The 17,895-nt window shown below is 39.1% G+C and overlaps 1 protein-coding gene across 5 annotated transcripts in view; it reads left to right on the top strand.

Moving 5' to 3' along the window:
• The window catches only part of SMARCA2 (SWI/SNF related BAF chromatin remodeling complex subunit ATPase 2), a 164,297-nt gene that overhangs the window by 89,946 nt on the left and 56,456 nt on the right, over positions 1-17,895 (top strand). For all 5 annotated transcript variants that reach the window (XM_079112997.1, XM_079113001.1, XM_079113000.1 and 2 more), the window contains exons 24-27: positions 2,737-2,900; positions 8,245-8,472; positions 11,828-11,905; positions 16,987-17,205. In XM_079112997.1, coding sequence (XP_078969123.1) covers positions 2,737-2,900; positions 8,245-8,472; positions 11,828-11,905; positions 16,987-17,205 — 689 coding nt within the window. The remainder of the gene's footprint in view (positions 1-2,736; positions 2,901-8,244; positions 8,473-11,827; positions 11,906-16,986; positions 17,206-17,895) is intronic.

Here is a 17,895-nt window from a genome sequence, read left to right on the forward strand (position 1 = left end):
AAGACTGTTAGTGTGTTCCTTCTGGCAAATTCTGTAATTTTCTAAACAGTTGCCCTTACTATTAATCATATTCTTATAATTGGATATGTTCTACATCAGTCTAAAAGACAGTGAAACTGATGCTAGTGCTGACCAGGGTAAAGTCTATGCACCTGCAAGGAGCATTTGCTTTTGAATCTTCCTGAACAATATTGAAAAGATTGCTGATGATCAATAAAGATCTTGACTTGGGGATCTTTAATAGAAATGATAATCCAGCAGGGCACAGTGGTACACACCTGTGTTCCCAGCTACTTGAAAGGTTGAGGCAGGAGGATCACAAGTTTGAGGCCATCCTCAGCAATTTAGTGAGACCCTGTCTCAAAAAAAAAAAAAAAAAAAAAGAACAGGGAATGTGACTCAGTGATAAAGCACCCCTGATTCTGAGCCTTGTAATAAGAAATGCTATAGCATTGCTTGAAAAGTATTTGAATCTTTTTTTTTGTTTGTTTATATAACTTGTCAAGTTTCCAGCTATTTACACAGTTTAAATACACACCAGATATATAGGGAATCTGTTTGCCTGAGGTATCTGGCATAGAGCCTGAGAACTCTAGTGACTAAGTAATTTTGACATTCTTTTTGTTTTTCAGAGCTTTGTTTTGCATTTAAAAAGTTATTTCATCCCAAGTAGCCCTATTTCCCAATTAGATTTATTTATATCTTCTTAACCTTCCAGATCCCACGTTTAAAGTCTGTAAATATTTCAATGAGATTGACACAGCTGCATTAAAGTAGATTAGAAATCATAATCTAGAACTTGTTATAATTTTATAAATAATATATCATTAATATTAATGAACATTATCACTAGTCATTCACTTAATACTTTTCTCAAAAGACTAGCATTCTAAAAACAAATATTCAATTTCAAAATTAACACAAGTGATATTTGTTGCTCAATTTAAGTTTTTTAGGTGTTCCATAAATAGGAAAATGGAACATAATGGGTTAATACATGTGATCATTAATAGATTATTTTTCAGTCAATTAAAACTGTTGAACTTATTCCCTCAGAGTAGATAGATGCACAGTTTTTATACCTTGCTGTCAGAAAACAGATGTCATTACCTCTGGGAGCCCCATTCTTTCCTCATTTTTAATTTTTGGTTTCTTTGGCTTTTGCTTCAGTTTAAGGCAGAGAATAAATATGGGAACCATTAATCCATGTAATTAAAAAAATTCTTGTAACTGGAAAGGCTATAGAGAAAAGGTTTCATAGCAAAACAGAACATGTCTTCCTCTAGCATCGTGAGCAAATGGTTCCTGTGGTCTCAGAAAGCCAATTCTGAAAATAAAGGATTTCCACATGTTGGAAACCTCACTCAACAAAGCAGGTTAATGCTCCTCCCCCAAATCTAAATTCCTACCATTCATCCTGGCAGGATTTGACCAGCTCACCAAACAAAAGATCTAATTTAGGAAGTAAACCAAGTCTAAAGACCTTTGCTTCATTAAATGGGGAGTGACCCCAAACTCCTCCTTTCTAATCCCCATTTGCCATGTGTGGGGAATTGATTTTCTTCCCTTCTCAGGAGGATACTTGTTATTTTTATGGAATGTGAAAAACAGATCCCCCATGTTTGGGAACTTAACCTTCGTAAGTAACTTGATTCCTTTAGCTAGTCACTTAAATGTTTTAAACCTCTGAAATAAATTGCTGGTATGTTTTCACCCTTAAAAAAAGAACAACATGTAGAAATAATATTTGTCTAGCAGCCAGTCAGTGAGTATCATATAACATGCATATGTATTTCCCATCAGCCTAAAGCCCTTTTCAGAACGCAGCCTCTGCACTCCCTGGTGAAATACATACAGATGGAGTGCTGGTTGGTTGGTGTTTTTATTTTCATTTTCCTTTCCACTGTGCATTTCATGAAAGGTCTGGATAAATGATTACAAGTGGATAGTATGTGAATGACCAGTTTGGAACACAAGTGTGCCCTGAAGTGAGCTCCATACCCTGAGATTGGGGTTCTCTGCTGAATAACTAGTTTGACCTCTCCACACTCCATGGTGTGAACAACCCCAAGAGTCTACCATGTTTGACTGGTTTTAGTGTGGCATCCATTGAACCCAATAGAGCAGAATATTAACCTGAGATACAGACTAGGGATCATTTTTTCTTTCTAAATATAAATATTATTTTGGCTTCAGGTCTTGCCAACAAAGGATAAAAATATTTCATTCATATTTTATGTATTTACCATAGCATACTTAATAACAACCCAAACAGCAAAGTAGTTAAAATCAACTTTCCTTTTGTTTTCATTCTCTTGGCATAAGTCCTTGCTTTAATGCCTATGAGCAGAGTTGCTTTAAGCCATTGTAATAACCATTTTAGGCACATGTGTGTACGTGGGTGGTTTTTCTTTTAATTATTTGGTATTTTACAGCACAGAAATAAATCCAGGAAATGTTTCCATGAAGTCTTAGATTAGAGTAAGAATGTTGTAGAATTTGTTAAGTCGCAGAGGTGCCCAGTCAGAAATGTTTAAACAGTCTTTCTTTTTTTATTTTATTTTTTTAATTGCAAAATGTTCAGAGTTCCTTTCAAAAGTACGAAAGCCCTGGTGATTACCTCACCGACTTGAAGAAGTCTGGATGGATGTCTCAAGGAAGCAGGACTTTTTGTCTCATTCTCCGCCATTTTCAGACAGGAGTTAATTGGCAAATTTATTTTTCTTATCCCCTCAGGCACCACCAAGTCTGAAGATCGTGCTGCTTTGCTGAAGAAATTCAATGAACCTGGGTCCCAGTATTTCATTTTCTTGCTGAGCACACGAGCTGGAGGCCTGGGCTTAAATCTTCAGGCAGCTGATACAGTGGTCATCTTTGACAGCGACTGGAATCCTCATCAGGTGGGCAGATATGACTCAGGAGCCCAGGCCTCCCTCTGGAGAGAAGCTGAAAGATTATCAGTTTCATCATTCACATTTATGGGACAGAGCAAATTTCTAAACGACTAGGCCATTTCTCTAAGGGAGAAATAGCCCAGCCAATTATTATGGCTCTTTCCTTATCTCCCCGAGAGCATAGATATTGGGTTGTCATACACAGGCCTTTGAAGAGCTCAAGATTGGGTTGGAAAAGTGAGTTTCTTCTAAGTTTTAATCCCATCTCCTGGGATTGCCATTTGAGCAAATTACATCTGGTGAAGGATAAATCAAAAATGTTCCACTGTACTCAGTAGTAGAGTGTGAGCTTAGCATGCAAGGGGTCCTGATTTTGATTTCTAGCACCAAAAAAAAAAAAAAAAAAAAATCCAAAATAATAAAAATCATAGCAACTGGCACTGAACTTACTCTCTGCCAACCCCTTCATGTTCATTGCCTTGCTCGGTTTTCTAAACTACCCAACAAAATAGTTAATATTAGTATTTTCATTTTTACAGTCAAGGAAGCTGAGTCCTAGGCAAGTTAAGTAAATTCTTCAAGTCCAATTGGTATCTGATAGTTAATCTTCTATTTTGCGTGTTTTGTTTAAAATATTGTCATGAAAAAATATCCTATGAGCCAGGTGTGGTACGCCTGTAATGCCAGTGACTCAGGAGACTGAGGCAGAAAGATGACAAGTTCAAATCCAGCCGGGCAACTTATACCCTGTCTCAAAATAAAAGACAAAAAGGACTGGAGGATGTGGTTAAGCACCCCTGAGTTCAATACCTAGTACCAAATATCTATATATTTGATGTATAGTGTGTGTGTATGTATGTATACATATATACATGTATATATGTATAGTTTATATTTGTGTGTGTATGTATGTTCTGTGTGGAGCATCTTTTATTGTGAATTCCTTTTACCAGGTGAGTTTGGAGTTATCCTTCTAAAGAAGTACTTAGATCGATTTAAAAAAATACATGTTGAATGCATCCTTTATCACCCTGGATTCCTGCATTGCTGTGGGAGAGGATGCACCTGTCTATAAGATTATGGGTATAATGAGACTCGGGATATGATCATATTGGAATGTAAGAAGGAAAATACAGCTCTCACATAGGAATTCTACAAATTCTACATCAACCTCACCCAGATTCCTCACTGAACTGGGTCTCCTCTTCCGTAACACTAACCATCTCAAGGTTGAGCAAAAAGCCTTATAGCAGTTGTTTTTGGCAGGAAGTAGAATCCAGGGGTGCATTAGAAATTTTAAGAATATGCACACCTACTTCCTACTGCCCCACCCCCTAGTTTCCTATTCAGGGCTCTAGGTGCTTCCTTCTAAAGCTCCTGGAGATTCTGCGAGAGGTTCTCACACCTCTTTGACTTGAGCACTGCACATGTTCCCCAGTCATTTTCTGTAGATGAAAAAATTAAAGAAGAATTACTACTGAAAGGTTCTGACCTTGAAAAGCACAGGGAGCCACCAGCACAGTCTTGTTAGTTCCAAGTCTTCAGAAAACATATTGTGTATGTTTTGATATTCTACGTTGCATCACAAAGCTCGTGTAGAATTCATATTCATGGGAAAGATCTGCAGTTTCCCTCTTTACTATTTTGCATTCAGTATTTGTTCTGCAAGCACGTGTGCAGTGCCTGTCATGTGGCAGGCACAGAGCTGGCAGGGTCCCTGGGGAGAAGGAATATGTGGTCCCTCTGCTACAGGAGCTTCACTCTGCTTGGACATTTAGATTACCCCACCTGCTGGTGCCTATGCCTTTATTGCCGACCATCTGAAGATGAATGGAGAGTTTGCTGTTTTTTGTCTTTGATCAGATATTCTCAGAGGTTCATCTTCACTGGCACAGTGTCAAATATAAGGACTGAAGGAAATCTTTCTGGAAATGCTGATTTACCATGGAAAAGGTTGCTGAGACATTTGTGCCCTCTGCTCTCTCCCTCCCTGAATCTTTCCCTGTCTGTTGCACACTTTAAGGGCACAACTTTTTTGACCAGTAGCTAAAGGAAGACCTCCAGAATCAAAGTTAAATTGCAGGGGGATATGAATATTTCTCTCCTAAGTACATGTGAACTAAAATTTTGGCAGTAAAACAAAAGATCCCAAATTTCCTCTGCCCTAATTTACCATGATTTCCTCGCATTGAGTTATGTGCCTCTGCCAGCTTTTGCATGTGCTGTAGGTGGGTTCACTTCCATCTGATTCAGTAAACAAGGCCAACCTGATTTTGTCTGTTTATCATTCAAACATGACCATTAGATTGGGCAGACTTTCGCTTTGAGAAATGAGTGATCTGGATGAGTACTGAGTTTTCACTGAAAGTGTAAGGGAACTAACTTTTTCTTAAGCCACAACTCTTTCAGAAACTGCTAGGCACTCTGCACACCTTCCTCCAGGTAATATTTTGCACCTGAAGAGACAAGTTTGCTGAAGAGCACAAAGCCACCGAGCACCCCCACTGCATCTGTGCTGATACATGTTGCACAGCCCCCAAATGAACCCTGGGAGTCTTTTTTTTTTTTTTTTTAACCATCCTGGTTTCAGCATGCCTGACATTTCTGTAAGTATTCCTTCTCACACTGAATCAAAATTAAGGCAAAGAGAGGAAATGGGATTTGACAAATAGAAGATAGAAAGGCCTACCTAGAAGCAAAGGTAGAACTCATGAATGTGGCATTAGCAATAAAATCATTCAGAGTTACTAAGAGGCTCGTTTCTGAACTGTTGATTAGAAGCATAGGTTGATTTTTAACCCATGGAGCTAGAGTAATGTGGCTGCTGCAGAAGAGTCAGCCACTGAGCTTCCTTGAGGCCCTCTCCTAAACTGGGCTCTCATGTTCAAGTATCCTCATCCTGCATCAGGGTGCTGAAGTTTCAGATCACTGATTCAGACTCTGAAGTACTGAACAATCCATTCAATAATTACAGCACTTAATACTTTGTCACAATATCCCCACCCCCTGCTTTTGACCAAGGAACTCACAGCTCACATTTCCTTAAACTTCACCTACATGTGAGTCCTTTGGCAGGTTTCATCAACATCTTTTAGGTCAGGGATCAGCAAATTACCACTCAGGGTCCAAGTCTGGCCTGCCACCTGTTTTTGTACAACCTAAATGTGGAGAATGATTTTCACATTCTTAGGTATCAATATAAAATGGTTGGGCAAGGATATTAGCCTTTGGCAAGAACAGTTGCTCCATTTTTGCTCTTGGCTCAGAGAGCCTAGAATCTTTAGTCTGGGGCTCATTACAAAAACAGTTTGCTGACCGTTCTCGGCATGGGTGAAAGGGTTGATGACACAGAGCTTGTCATTTACCTGCTTCTTAACTGTTGAAGATGTGTTGAGAGGGGGTTGACTGGACCAAGGGCTTGGCAAGGGTGTCAGGGTCCCCCCCCCCACCTTTGGATTTTAATTATCTACCTGGTTCTCCTCTTCAGAAAATAATTTGAATAGGTCTCAGTTATGTTCATGGTTCAGCACTATGATAGTTACATTAACTTAAGGCAAAAGTTTGTCCTCAGAAGATATTTGTCTATTAGTTATTTCATTTCAAAGGTCCCTGCAGCAAAAATGAATCTCCTGGGCAGACTTTAGTCTGCTGTTTCCTTATGCTGCACAGATGACCAAGAAGTTCAGCTGGTCAAGTGGACAGGCTTACAGCTATTAGAGTCAGCTCTGTGCAAAGCACAGTCCTGGAAAGTGGAAAACTGGGAACAGCCTTTGCCCTAAACACACACACACACACACACACACACACACACACACACATATACACAATCTGATAGGGGACAAGCATCAGCCTAGATACCATCACCTGGACAACAGTGAATAAATAGGACATGTCAAGAAGTTTTTATTGAGTAGCTGTAAAATTAGATAACACTTCATAGACGTATAAGGGTTTTTATTTAAAGATTTCACTAATGCCTTTTTTACATGCTTCAAGTAAATAAAGGAACACTATGTGTAAGCAAAATGAACAAGATTAAATAACAGCTATGATTTTATTTCCTGGTGATAGGAACATTGTTGGCATGTTGGTTTTTGTCCTTCCTACCTTTTTCATGGTTTAGATAAATGGGTATCTATGAGACCATAATGTACATGCTCACTTATAACTTACAATTTTCTCTTATAGCTTTGTGTAGTTCAATTTTCTACAGGATGATTTTTTATGTTACTATATTGGTATATACACATAGTAGACTACCATAATTTCTTTAACCGATACGTTATTATAGGATGTTTACTTCTACTTTTTAAAAGCATAATAAATAAAAACTAATGCTGAGAAGGTACTACATTCTAATTATAAATATTTTTTTGGTGGGGGGGGTTACTGTGGGTTGAACTCAAGGGCACTCAGCCACTGAGCCTCATTCCCAGCCCTATTTTGCATTTTGTTTAGAGACAGGGTCTCACTGAGTTGCTTAACTCCTCACTGTTGCTGAGACTGGCTTTGAACTAGCGATCTGCCTGTCTCAGCCTCTTTAGCAGATGGGATTACAGGTGTGTACCACTGTGCCCATCTTCTTGTTTATAAATCTTTATGCATATTCATGATTATTTCCTCTAGGACACATTTCCAGGAATATGAATCTACGTCATGTACAACCATAGAAACGAAATGATGTACCCAATTTGTGAATCAAAATGCAGTCTGTATAAAATTAAAAGATAAATAAAAAAAAGAAACATTAAAAAAATTTATGAATCAGAGTCATACTCAATATTAACATCTTGGTACATTGTGTGAAATTTCTATCCCCAAAAGTTCATCAGTTTACTAAGCCCCCAGCAGTCCTTTTCATTGTCCAAACTAAAATCTGAGTCTTTACAGGGCTGGGGAGATAGTTCAGTAGGTAGAGTGCTTGCCTAGCAAGCACAGAACCCTGGGTTCAATCCCCAGCACCGCAAAAAAAAAAAAAAAAAAAAAAAACAACTGAGTCTTTAATAAAGTTAGGTCCCAGGAAGTTGGCTAGCTGAGCAATCACTATGTATAAAGTACATGTGCATGCATATAAATAATAAAGGGCAAATAAAAATATTCTGAGACCTGGATTTCAAAACCTGAGATGTTACTTCTGTTGGGTTGATTGGTTTAAACCAAGCTTCCTCAACTAGGAATGACCTCAAATTTTTCTGAAGAAAGTAGTTTGTGTATTTTAAAAATGTAAGCAAAACTTACCTCAGTAAAGGTGGATGAAATAGTGCTCACTTATTTCCCTCTTGGGAAGAGGCTTGTTGGCAAGGGTAATCCAGGCACCTCTGTCCTCACAATTTATTGTTCTTGCAAACAGGATCTGCAAGCTCAAGACCGAGCTCATCGCATCGGTCAACAAAATGAGGTCCGAGTGCTGAGACTCTGCACCGTGAACAGTGTGGAGGAGAAGATTCTTGCGGCTGCAAAATATAAACTGAATGTGGATCAGAAAGTTATCCAGGCGGGCATGTTTGATCAAAAGTCTTCCAGCCATGAGCGAAGGGCGTTCCTGCAGGCCATATTGGAGCATGAAGAGGAAAATGAGGTATTAGAAGAAGCCAAGTTTATGAAATCAAACGGTGACCTTTTGTCTCTGAAGGATTAAGAATAACCCCTTTGTTCTTTAAAGAATTTCTCAAGCTGGCCTTAATTAAAATGAATAAATTAGCTGCTATCTTATATCCCAAGCACAGAAAACCTATGAAAGTTATCCAAATGAGTGTCTTGAAAGCAATTGCCACAGGGCCCACACCACAAGGCCAGCACCAAGCATATTGTCTTGTGTTGTAAATGCTGCCTCCCGTAGGGCAAATGCCAAACTGCAGGGAGGACCTGGCAGGGACAAAATCAGCTAGATGAGCTTTGGAAGGGTCCCACCTTGCATTTTTTGTTTTGTTTTGTTTTTCTGTCCTACAGAGCCTTCTGTCTCTGTGGCCTTTTGGGCAAAGATGACACACTTCAACGTGTTTGTAGAATAAGCCTTCACAGACGTCTAGTCTAGCTCACTTAGCTCTACTTGCACTAGGAGAGAATGACCTTAACCTCCACTTAAAATTTTTCCTAAGAGCCAACCCAAGGCTGAGAAAAATACCAGTTTAAAAAAAAAAAAACTCTCTTTATTTGCTAAGATTGCACAAAGAATATGATGATTTTTAGGGGATCTTTTGGTTGTCATTTGTATTTTTTTTTTTTTTTTTAGGTTACCAATTTTAGTCATTTTATACTGAATATTCATTCTGGTGCTGGGGATATGGCTCAGCAGTACAGTGTTTGCCTACCATTTACAAGGCCTTGGGTTCAAGTCCCAGCACCACAAAAAGGAAAAAAAAAATTCTAAAATGAATTTGAAATAGATTTAGTCTAGAAAACTACAAAATACCACTACCATACCTAAAATTGGCTGGGGATGGACAATTCGGTTTTGTGTGCCCATACTTTATAAACAGAAGCATAAGTTTACCTTATATATTCACACAGAATACCATCTTCAATACATATATTTAGATAAAATCTCATTTTGCCTTAAGTAGGATATGTATTTTTGAAGTCTTCTATAAATTAAAAACCAAATTCTTTTAAAAGTCTCACATACTTTTTTGTTTTTGAAATGAATTCAAATGTGAAGTAGAGCTTTATATTCCAAGGAATCCTGAAATGAATCCTCTGCAAATTGAAGAGCACTTTAGTATTATGCCTCCTAATTTGTTGGCCTTATGTATTTGATTAGTTATCTATTGAGTTTCATAAAAATGATGTAAAATACATATATGCATGCTCTTACAGGTCCACACATGTTTCAGGACTTTTATCTCAAATAATTCACCATTTCTGATTCTTGAATTTGAATATTCGAGGCAGACTTGGAGTCAGTTTGTCAGGTGAATTTTTGTTGTTGTTTATACATTTGGCCTTTAAAAAATCCACAATGATGAGTGATATATCCTTTTAGAGAGCCCCTGTGGGCAGAGATAGTTCTCAGCCAGAGATCTCCACTGCATTTTTGCTCATTTCTTTTTTTGTAGGCCTTCGGAAAGTAGCCTCTGACCTGGGTGGAGTGGTGTGCAAGAAAACCTGGAGTTTTCCAGCCTTCCTGAGCCAGAGGGAGATGTAGATCTCTCCAAGGCAGTAGGATGGCTGGGTGGGGCCTGCAGTGGAATCCCTGACAGCTGCTTCTAGCTGTGAGCAGCCCTGCTGGGCTCCACATCCCTTCCAGGCCAGCAGTGTGTCAGACAAATGTTATCACATTCAGGGTAGCCTGTGTCCTGATGTTAAGTCAATTGGGGACACAAGATAGACCACCGTCAAAGTCTCTGATCCTGATTATCCAAGGCAGCATGGACTGGCACCACTTCAGTTGGTGCACCAGGAAGTACAAGGACACAGAGAGCCCAGGAAGATTCATTACCAATTTCCTAGCCCTTGAGTTCTCCAGGAACTCAGGTCACTGGGGGCAGGTTCCTTCCAGTTGACAAGAGAATCTTTTCATCTGTGGCCTGGGGACAACTAAGGCCTCATTGTGTAGCTTATGAGAGGGTAACATGTCGTTCTAGGAGACAGTTGGCAAAGGAGGACTTCTGCTTTTGGAGAAAGAATTCACCAGATACTTTGTACTGAGAGTTCTGAGCCCACTCTCCACCTAATCTGTGTCTTCATCAGATGAAATGTAATATTTAGACAGATTGACTTTAATCAATCTGGAGGTGAACTAGAATAGCAGAGTTTTTTTTTTTTTCAGCAGTAATTATTATTTCGAATCATAGGTTTTTCATTATTGAATTGCACTCATTTCTAACACTTATTAGGTTCCTACAGTGCATAAGATGTTATCTTGGGAACTGACGTCGTCATCTGATTTAAGCTGCTAGTTCACTCACATTCTTTTTGTGAAACAGTTGCCTCATTTTAAACATATGATTTGTGTAATTGGATGTTTGAAGTTCTGTGTTTTCCTCTTTCTTCCCTCTGCTGATATACTGAAATTCCCCATTTGATTTTTAACAAGCCCACTCAGCATATGATGGAAATAATTTTGGAAAATAAGTCCTATAGTATCTGCCCAGTTTTTAGAATCATTTGTTAAAAGTGTGGAAGTCATAGCATAACATTTCTGGAAAACTTGAGAACTGTTGGTTTCTGAGGAATTAGCAGAGAGATAATGGGCCCCTGTTTAACATAATATAAAGTGAAAATCTTTAGCCCGTATGTAATTGCTTTCTGTACTTCATGTAAATTATTTTAATTGTCTTATTTTGAGGGTTTTGTTAATGATAGCTTTTGAATTGTTCCAACCACAGCTGTAACCATGATCAATAATACTGCCTACTTAAATACATTGGTTGAACATATATTAAAAGTTTTATATTTGGCATATATCTGTTATTTCTTTGGCCTTACCATGTGCTCAGTCACAGAGTTTCATATACTCATGTTTTCTTGTAAGGCTTTGAAAAGAAGCATTAATATTTGAGATCTTTAAGACCCATGTAATTAAAAGAATTAATGTCTTAACATTTTACATGTGTGGATTTCCTTCTTTAAATCTTACAAGTCCCTGTGAAGTAGATGTCACGCCCATCTTATAGATGAGGTCATTGAGGCGGGGAGACATTAAGTAACTTGTTTTAAAAGTAACAGAATCAAGATACACACCCAGGAGAAGCAGTGTTCTTAGAGTGCAGCACACTTCCTCCCTAGACAGATTTTTCTCTGGGAAGATGATATGAATAGCTTACAAAATACGAATGGCAAGTACTACATGCAGGGGCCCTTCTCTTTTCTTTCTGGCTTCAGAAACAGGCCCCCCTGGTGTGGAAGAGAGATTCCCCTTACTTGTTTGTACCTCACCCCAGCTGTCCAGCTTTCTCCTAAAGCCTGTTCAATCATTCTGTTTTTAACCCCAGGAAGAAGATGAAGTACCGGACGATGAGACTCTGAACCAAATGATTGCTCGGCGAGAAGAAGAATTTGACCTTTTTATGGTAATGTTGCAGAAAATCATGACAACCAATGCCTTCCTCCTCTGCCCCTTTTTCTGTAAGCCAAGCTGCCTGGAGCCTGTGTGCCCTGGCAGAACTTCATCTGTGAAGCCTGTGCCTTTCCTTCAGTTCAGAGTCTGCAAACTGGCTGGATTTAGCCTGCAGACGTATTTTGTTTGGCCCACGCAGCCTTTTTTAAAAATTTCGCATTTGTTGCCAACATAAAAAGAATCCTGATTTCTGGCTTCTCTTGAAAAATGAGATTGGGCAGTTATCAGGCCCACAGCTCTGTGTGGAAATGGTTGGCCAGAGCTGAGTAGCAGCTGTACCCTCTGGACAGGCCATGTGGTCTACAGCTTACCGTAGACCCCCACACCTAGATTGCTTCTAATCTCAGGCCAGCGTCATTCAGGAAACCTGCCCGGCTCCTGTAGGCATTTGAGTTTACAACTGTGCCCTAGCTGTTTCCCTACTGGAACAAAGCAAAACAAGCTCCCTGTCAGAGCAGGAAACAGCCACTATAACGACACAGGTACGCATCTTCTCACTGTTGCAGAAAGCCTGCTTAAGCACATAGGAACCTTGCAGGTGTGTATGAAGGGAGGCCTAGCCTTCATTTAATGAACAAAACCACCTGGATGTCACTGGTACAAAGTAGGTATAAAAGAACCTTGGCATCTGAGAATTTAATGTCCGTGGTTTTAACTATTCCATTATATGTAGCCTCTGTCATTTTCCTGAGATCTGAATTTGGTTTTCATGTCAGGCCTAGTACAAGCTGTGTTTGTGGGGAGCAGGCCCCTTGGCTGATGGGGGAACCTGTGCAGTGTGACTCATAGGGTGGTGATTTCTTAAGACTTTTGCTGTAGCTGTTTTGTTTACCCTCTGTATTTAATGACCACAGTGGCCCTTGGTGCATAGTAGTTGCTTCAGATATTTATTGAATGAATGGTGATACTTGCAAAGTTTTAGGCTTTGTGAAGACAAGATGGACCTGGATATGTAAAGTTGAGAGGTTTCCTCCAGTACTTCATTTTTATTTTCATCAAAGACATTTAGCCTGATTGTGGAGGGAGTGAATAAATGTTAACCGTAGCTTTGATAGTCTATTGCTGCAGAATCTTGGAATCCAAGGTCCCAAACTGGAATACCCTCAGGACTTAGATAAGCTAGAACTGCTAGAGTATGAGGAAGCAACTGGAGGGAGTAGGTTTATTGGAGATGCTGTGTCTGAGGATAGAAGGACAAGGGAGAAATGTGAGACCCGTGTAGCCAGAAATTACAGATTTTCCAGAGAAGCTGGAAATTGACGTTTTTAATATGCAATGTCTAGATTTCAGAATGTTTGCTACTAAATTCAGAGCTTTTATTATTGTTATTGTGTAACAGTGCAGGCCAAACAAAACACAACTGCAGGCCAAATATGACCCAGAGGGTTTGTAATCTCTGCCATTTTAACCTGGACAGTCTTTGAGAATGGAGCTCCAACTGTGTAGATGCTTATGTTATTTTTGTGGGGAGTGGGTGTGTGATTTTTTTTGTCTAGGGAGCACTGATTGTGTCCACACATAATAATTTATAATAATCAACCATTAACTCTTTTCAGGAAAATTCAGGTATCTGTAGCAATAACTCCTAAACTGGGGTATGTGCTTCCTCTGCTCTCCCCCAAATGAGCCACCCTACACAGGTATAGCCATTATGGAGACAAAGAGCAGTAAGAATACTTAATGACCAAATGGGACATTGGTAAAAACTTCATAAAACCTGAAGTTCTTCATTCCTTTTGTTCACCACATGTATGGATTATTCTGTATTTTGGGAGATTAGGGATACATGTCAGAAAGAGATATCCCCTCTCTCTTTAAGGAACTTACTAAAATGTAGATGGCTGGGGAACCCTGAGATGGCTGGGGACCCTTGCGTGCCCAGCTGATCACTGATTGGCAATACTTTAGCACGACTGTGGGTCCAAGTTCTCTTGTGATATGGAGAGGATAAGCTGCCTGCCAGTATACAAGTTAGATTAGGCCCAGAAATGGAGAGTTCATCAGAGGCCCTGAAATAAGGGAAAAAGAAACCTCTCCTTTCTTACTTTTGGGCTGGTTATTTGTAGAAATTGAAGGCCTCAGAGCTGGGCACAGTGGCCTGTTATCCCAAGGACTTGGGAGGCTGCGGCAGGAGGATCACAAGTTTGAGGCAGGCCTCAATTTAGCAAGGCCCTACACAACTTAGCGATACCCTGTCTTAAAATAAAATGGGCTGGGGATGTGGCTCAGTGGTTAAGCACCTCTGGGTTCAATCCTCAGCACCAAAGGAAAAAAAGAAAAGAAAAGAAAAAGAAGAAAAAAAAAAAAAAAAAACCCTGAAAATCTCAGGAAAAAAATGTGTATATTTGCCCCAAGGCACGGTCTTCTTTTAACTTGGGAATATGGTACATGAAGAACAGTTTTATAACAGGTGAGACTGGTAGGAAACACACTTTTGTAGGCACATTAAATTTGTGAATTTTCATACCTGTTTCCTAAAGGTTGACTTCTATTTGGGGGATTGTGCAGATTTGGTTTTTTAAAATCTAATCTGCTGGCTACCTTTGTCCGATTCACTATTCATTAGCACCTCCACCAGGGGGCAGGAAATAAAATTTGAATCCTTACCAGCTACTCTTGATTAAAAAGTTCAGCAAGAAACAAGAGTGGAATGTGAGCTGGAACAAGTCTCCAAGTTTCAAATATTAAAACACTGTAGCCATTATTATAAAGAAGTAAGTTCTTTCTAAAATTAATATAAACTTATCATTTGGTTTTATATCATGGACAGTAAACAACATATGGTAAGCAGTTTCTTTAAAAGCTTTCTTTTGAACATTTGTATCACTTCTAAAAGTTGATTTCAGAAAGTTACCTGTTATTCTGTGATTTTACCTTTAAAAAAGTTACCTGTTATTCTGTGATTTTACCTTAAAAAGTTCTTTGACCCAGGCTCAGGGATACACATCTATAATCCCAGTTATTTTGTAGGATGAGGCAGGAGGATTTTTAAGTTCAAGGCCAGTCAGCCTCATCAATTTAGTGAAACCCAGTCTCAGATTTAGAAAAGAGCGGGGGTGGGGGAAAGCTAGGGATGTACCTGGTAGAATGCTCCTGGATTCAATCCCCAATCCCTCCCCCACAAAAAAAGTGATTGACAATCTAAGATACATACCTGAAACATTTTACATACAAACATTCTGCCTTCAGAAGCTATGTTCTCTACAATGGCAAGAAATATTTTTAAAAATAATCATACTGGTAAATATAAGGTTTACCATCAGGTCTAACTAAATAAAAAGTCTTTTTCTTAAATGTCAGCTTAAGATTTTGTATTGTGTTCTCCAAGTAGAATCTCTAATTGTGTATCTACCTTTCCTAAAAATAAAAGCAAGTGCATAATCTACTTGTGTGTGTGTGTGTGTGTGCATGTGTGTGAGTGTAGGTGCTGGGAATAGAGCCTAGGTCCTTATGCATGCTAGACAAGCACTTTACATAATTTGCTTTTAAAACAGAAAATATATACTCTCACTTGTAGAAAAACACATAGTATAAGCCATTTTACAGGTTTTGGTGTAGGTAATAGTAGCAGTATGACCAAAAACTGGAGTGGCCATATTTGGTCTCCTCAATGTAGGATATTAACAAAAGATTTATTACTATTATTATTATTATCTAATAATGGTTAGGAGATTGCCCCGTGCGACCCCTCTTTAGATCATTCTATAAATGAAGCATCCATGAGCTAATTTTGAAGGTTTGGTGGCTCCATCTCTGATACCAAAGTATTAGAAGGCAGGATTAAGCAGAGCATTGCAAGCTAAGTATAGCACATGACAGAACAGGATGGCCACTTTTATCTACCAATGGGACCTCACCATGTCCCAAGCCTACCCCATCCTGGAAATATAATGATTTCCAAAAATGATGAAGCATAGTTTAAGGAGCTTTGACCTTTAATTATAAATAGGTTCCACAGGTCACTTTTGGGTTTGAGTAGTAGATAATTCATTTACATTTTATTAGTTTTAGTTTTTAAGGAAAAATTGTATCGAATCCCCGTTTCAGTACGATAGAACCGAAGAAAGGGAAAGGTAAATAATTTAATGATTAATAGTCTCTTTGATTGTGGAAATGATATATGATATATCTAGCCAGTGATATATAAATATAACTAATGTAAGTAGAAACTTGGCAATGGTTTTATTTGCTCTTTTTTTTATCAGATTGTTTAGTTCAAAGCCAAGTATGTGACAGTTTATTTAAAAGTGAACTGAATTTTTTCAAAAGAGCAAGAGGTGGGGACACTGACATTTTGAAAACTATAAAGGAAGTCATTTCACATATAACATGGAGATGAGATTATCTCTGAGGTCTGTCTCTCTCTCTGCTATAATTTTATACAAGCTAAAGTGTTAAAAAGTAATAATTGAAGAGTATTCCTCTTATACTGCCCATGGTGTAATGAAAATCTAGTGCATTCATGACAACTGACTAATCAAACTTTTTATATCCCCTCCACACGTCCAATTATGAGTGGCTATTCTGCAGTGATACCGTGGGTCACTTTTTCTCTCCTGATTGTTTAATTAAAAGCATAAGCCCTCTTGAATAAAAGGAAATGTTCGTAATGAACTTACTCTTTCATGTGCTCTAAGAATTCTTTCAGGAAAGCAATTATAATTGTATAGCCAGGGCTCATATTTTTAAGATGCGTTCCCCCCACCTTGAATTTTCTCACAATTACTTAACGGGAAGCTCTGCACACGTGAAGACTAAGAAAAGGAGTTATTAAAGAGTTTTTTTTTAATGCATAAATCAATTCAAAAGATGGATACAGAGGAAGGGAAGGGATTTGACTTGGTGAAAATTCTCCCTAGACACTGTGCTCTAGGGATGAGCAGAGCAAGTCAATCAGGATAAGAGAGACTGAAAGGGACCCTGCAGCCATATACAACCCCTTATGAAAGTTGTAGGTCCTATGAAGTCTATACTACCATACAAAATCTCCCAGAAGTCTCTTCTCTTTGGTGACTCTTTTATTCTTATCTCCAGCGTATGGACATGGACCGGCGGAGGGAAGATGCCCGGAATCCAAAACGCAAGCCTCGATTAATGGAGGAAGATGAGTTGCCCTCCTGGATTATTAAGGACGATGCCGAAGTAGAAAGGCTGACATGTGAAGAAGAGGAGGAGAAAATATTTGGTAGGGGGTCTCGCCAGCGTCGTGACGTGGACTACAGTGACGCCCTCACAGAGAAGCAGTGGCTCAGGGTAGGTGTGGCTTTTTTAACCTGTCTTTGGTGCTCAGAGTGTCTGTGGTGACTTGGCGAGATCAGGAGCTCAGAACTGGCATTCTCTGAGCAGGCGAGTTGCTGGTAAAATGAGGAACTCTTGAACATAGACGATGAACTCGCTCTGTGGTGTAGTGGACTCATTCTACATTTTTGGGCAGTGCTTGGAAAAACATGTAAAGATGCATTTTTTGCTAGAGCAGAATTGATCATTGGATGTACAGAATTATTAGAGCTATGATACCCACTGATATTTTATGACCAATTGCCTGGTCACGCCCCTCTGCCTCAAACTGAGAATCAGAATGGGGCAGGGGGCCTTAGAGATCTTTTTAATTGTTCCCCTTCATTTCATGGTCTCGATTGCAGGTTTTACTTTGGCAAGGCCTACAGAGACAGTTTAGGGACAGCATTGTTTTCTGTATTATTTGGCAGGCCCAAAGCATGTTTATATCTGGAAGTTACCTTTATATACTCTTGGTTTGACAGCAAAGTTGAAGCCCAGAGAGGTCAGGACACAGAACTGGAAATAACAGAATCAGTGGGTACTGATGCATTGCATGCTCAATTTTGGCTTGATCTCATCTATCTATTGCGAGCACAGACTGGAGCCTGGGATTTGGCTCACTAATGGTCGAAAATGTTACTTAGTGTTTGTATTTTTCCCTTT

This window comes from Sciurus vulgaris (genome assembly GCF_902686455.1).
Source record: "Sciurus vulgaris genome assembly, chromosome: 15".
NCBI classification, from domain to species: domain Eukaryota; kingdom Metazoa; phylum Chordata; class Mammalia; order Rodentia; family Sciuridae; genus Sciurus; species Sciurus vulgaris.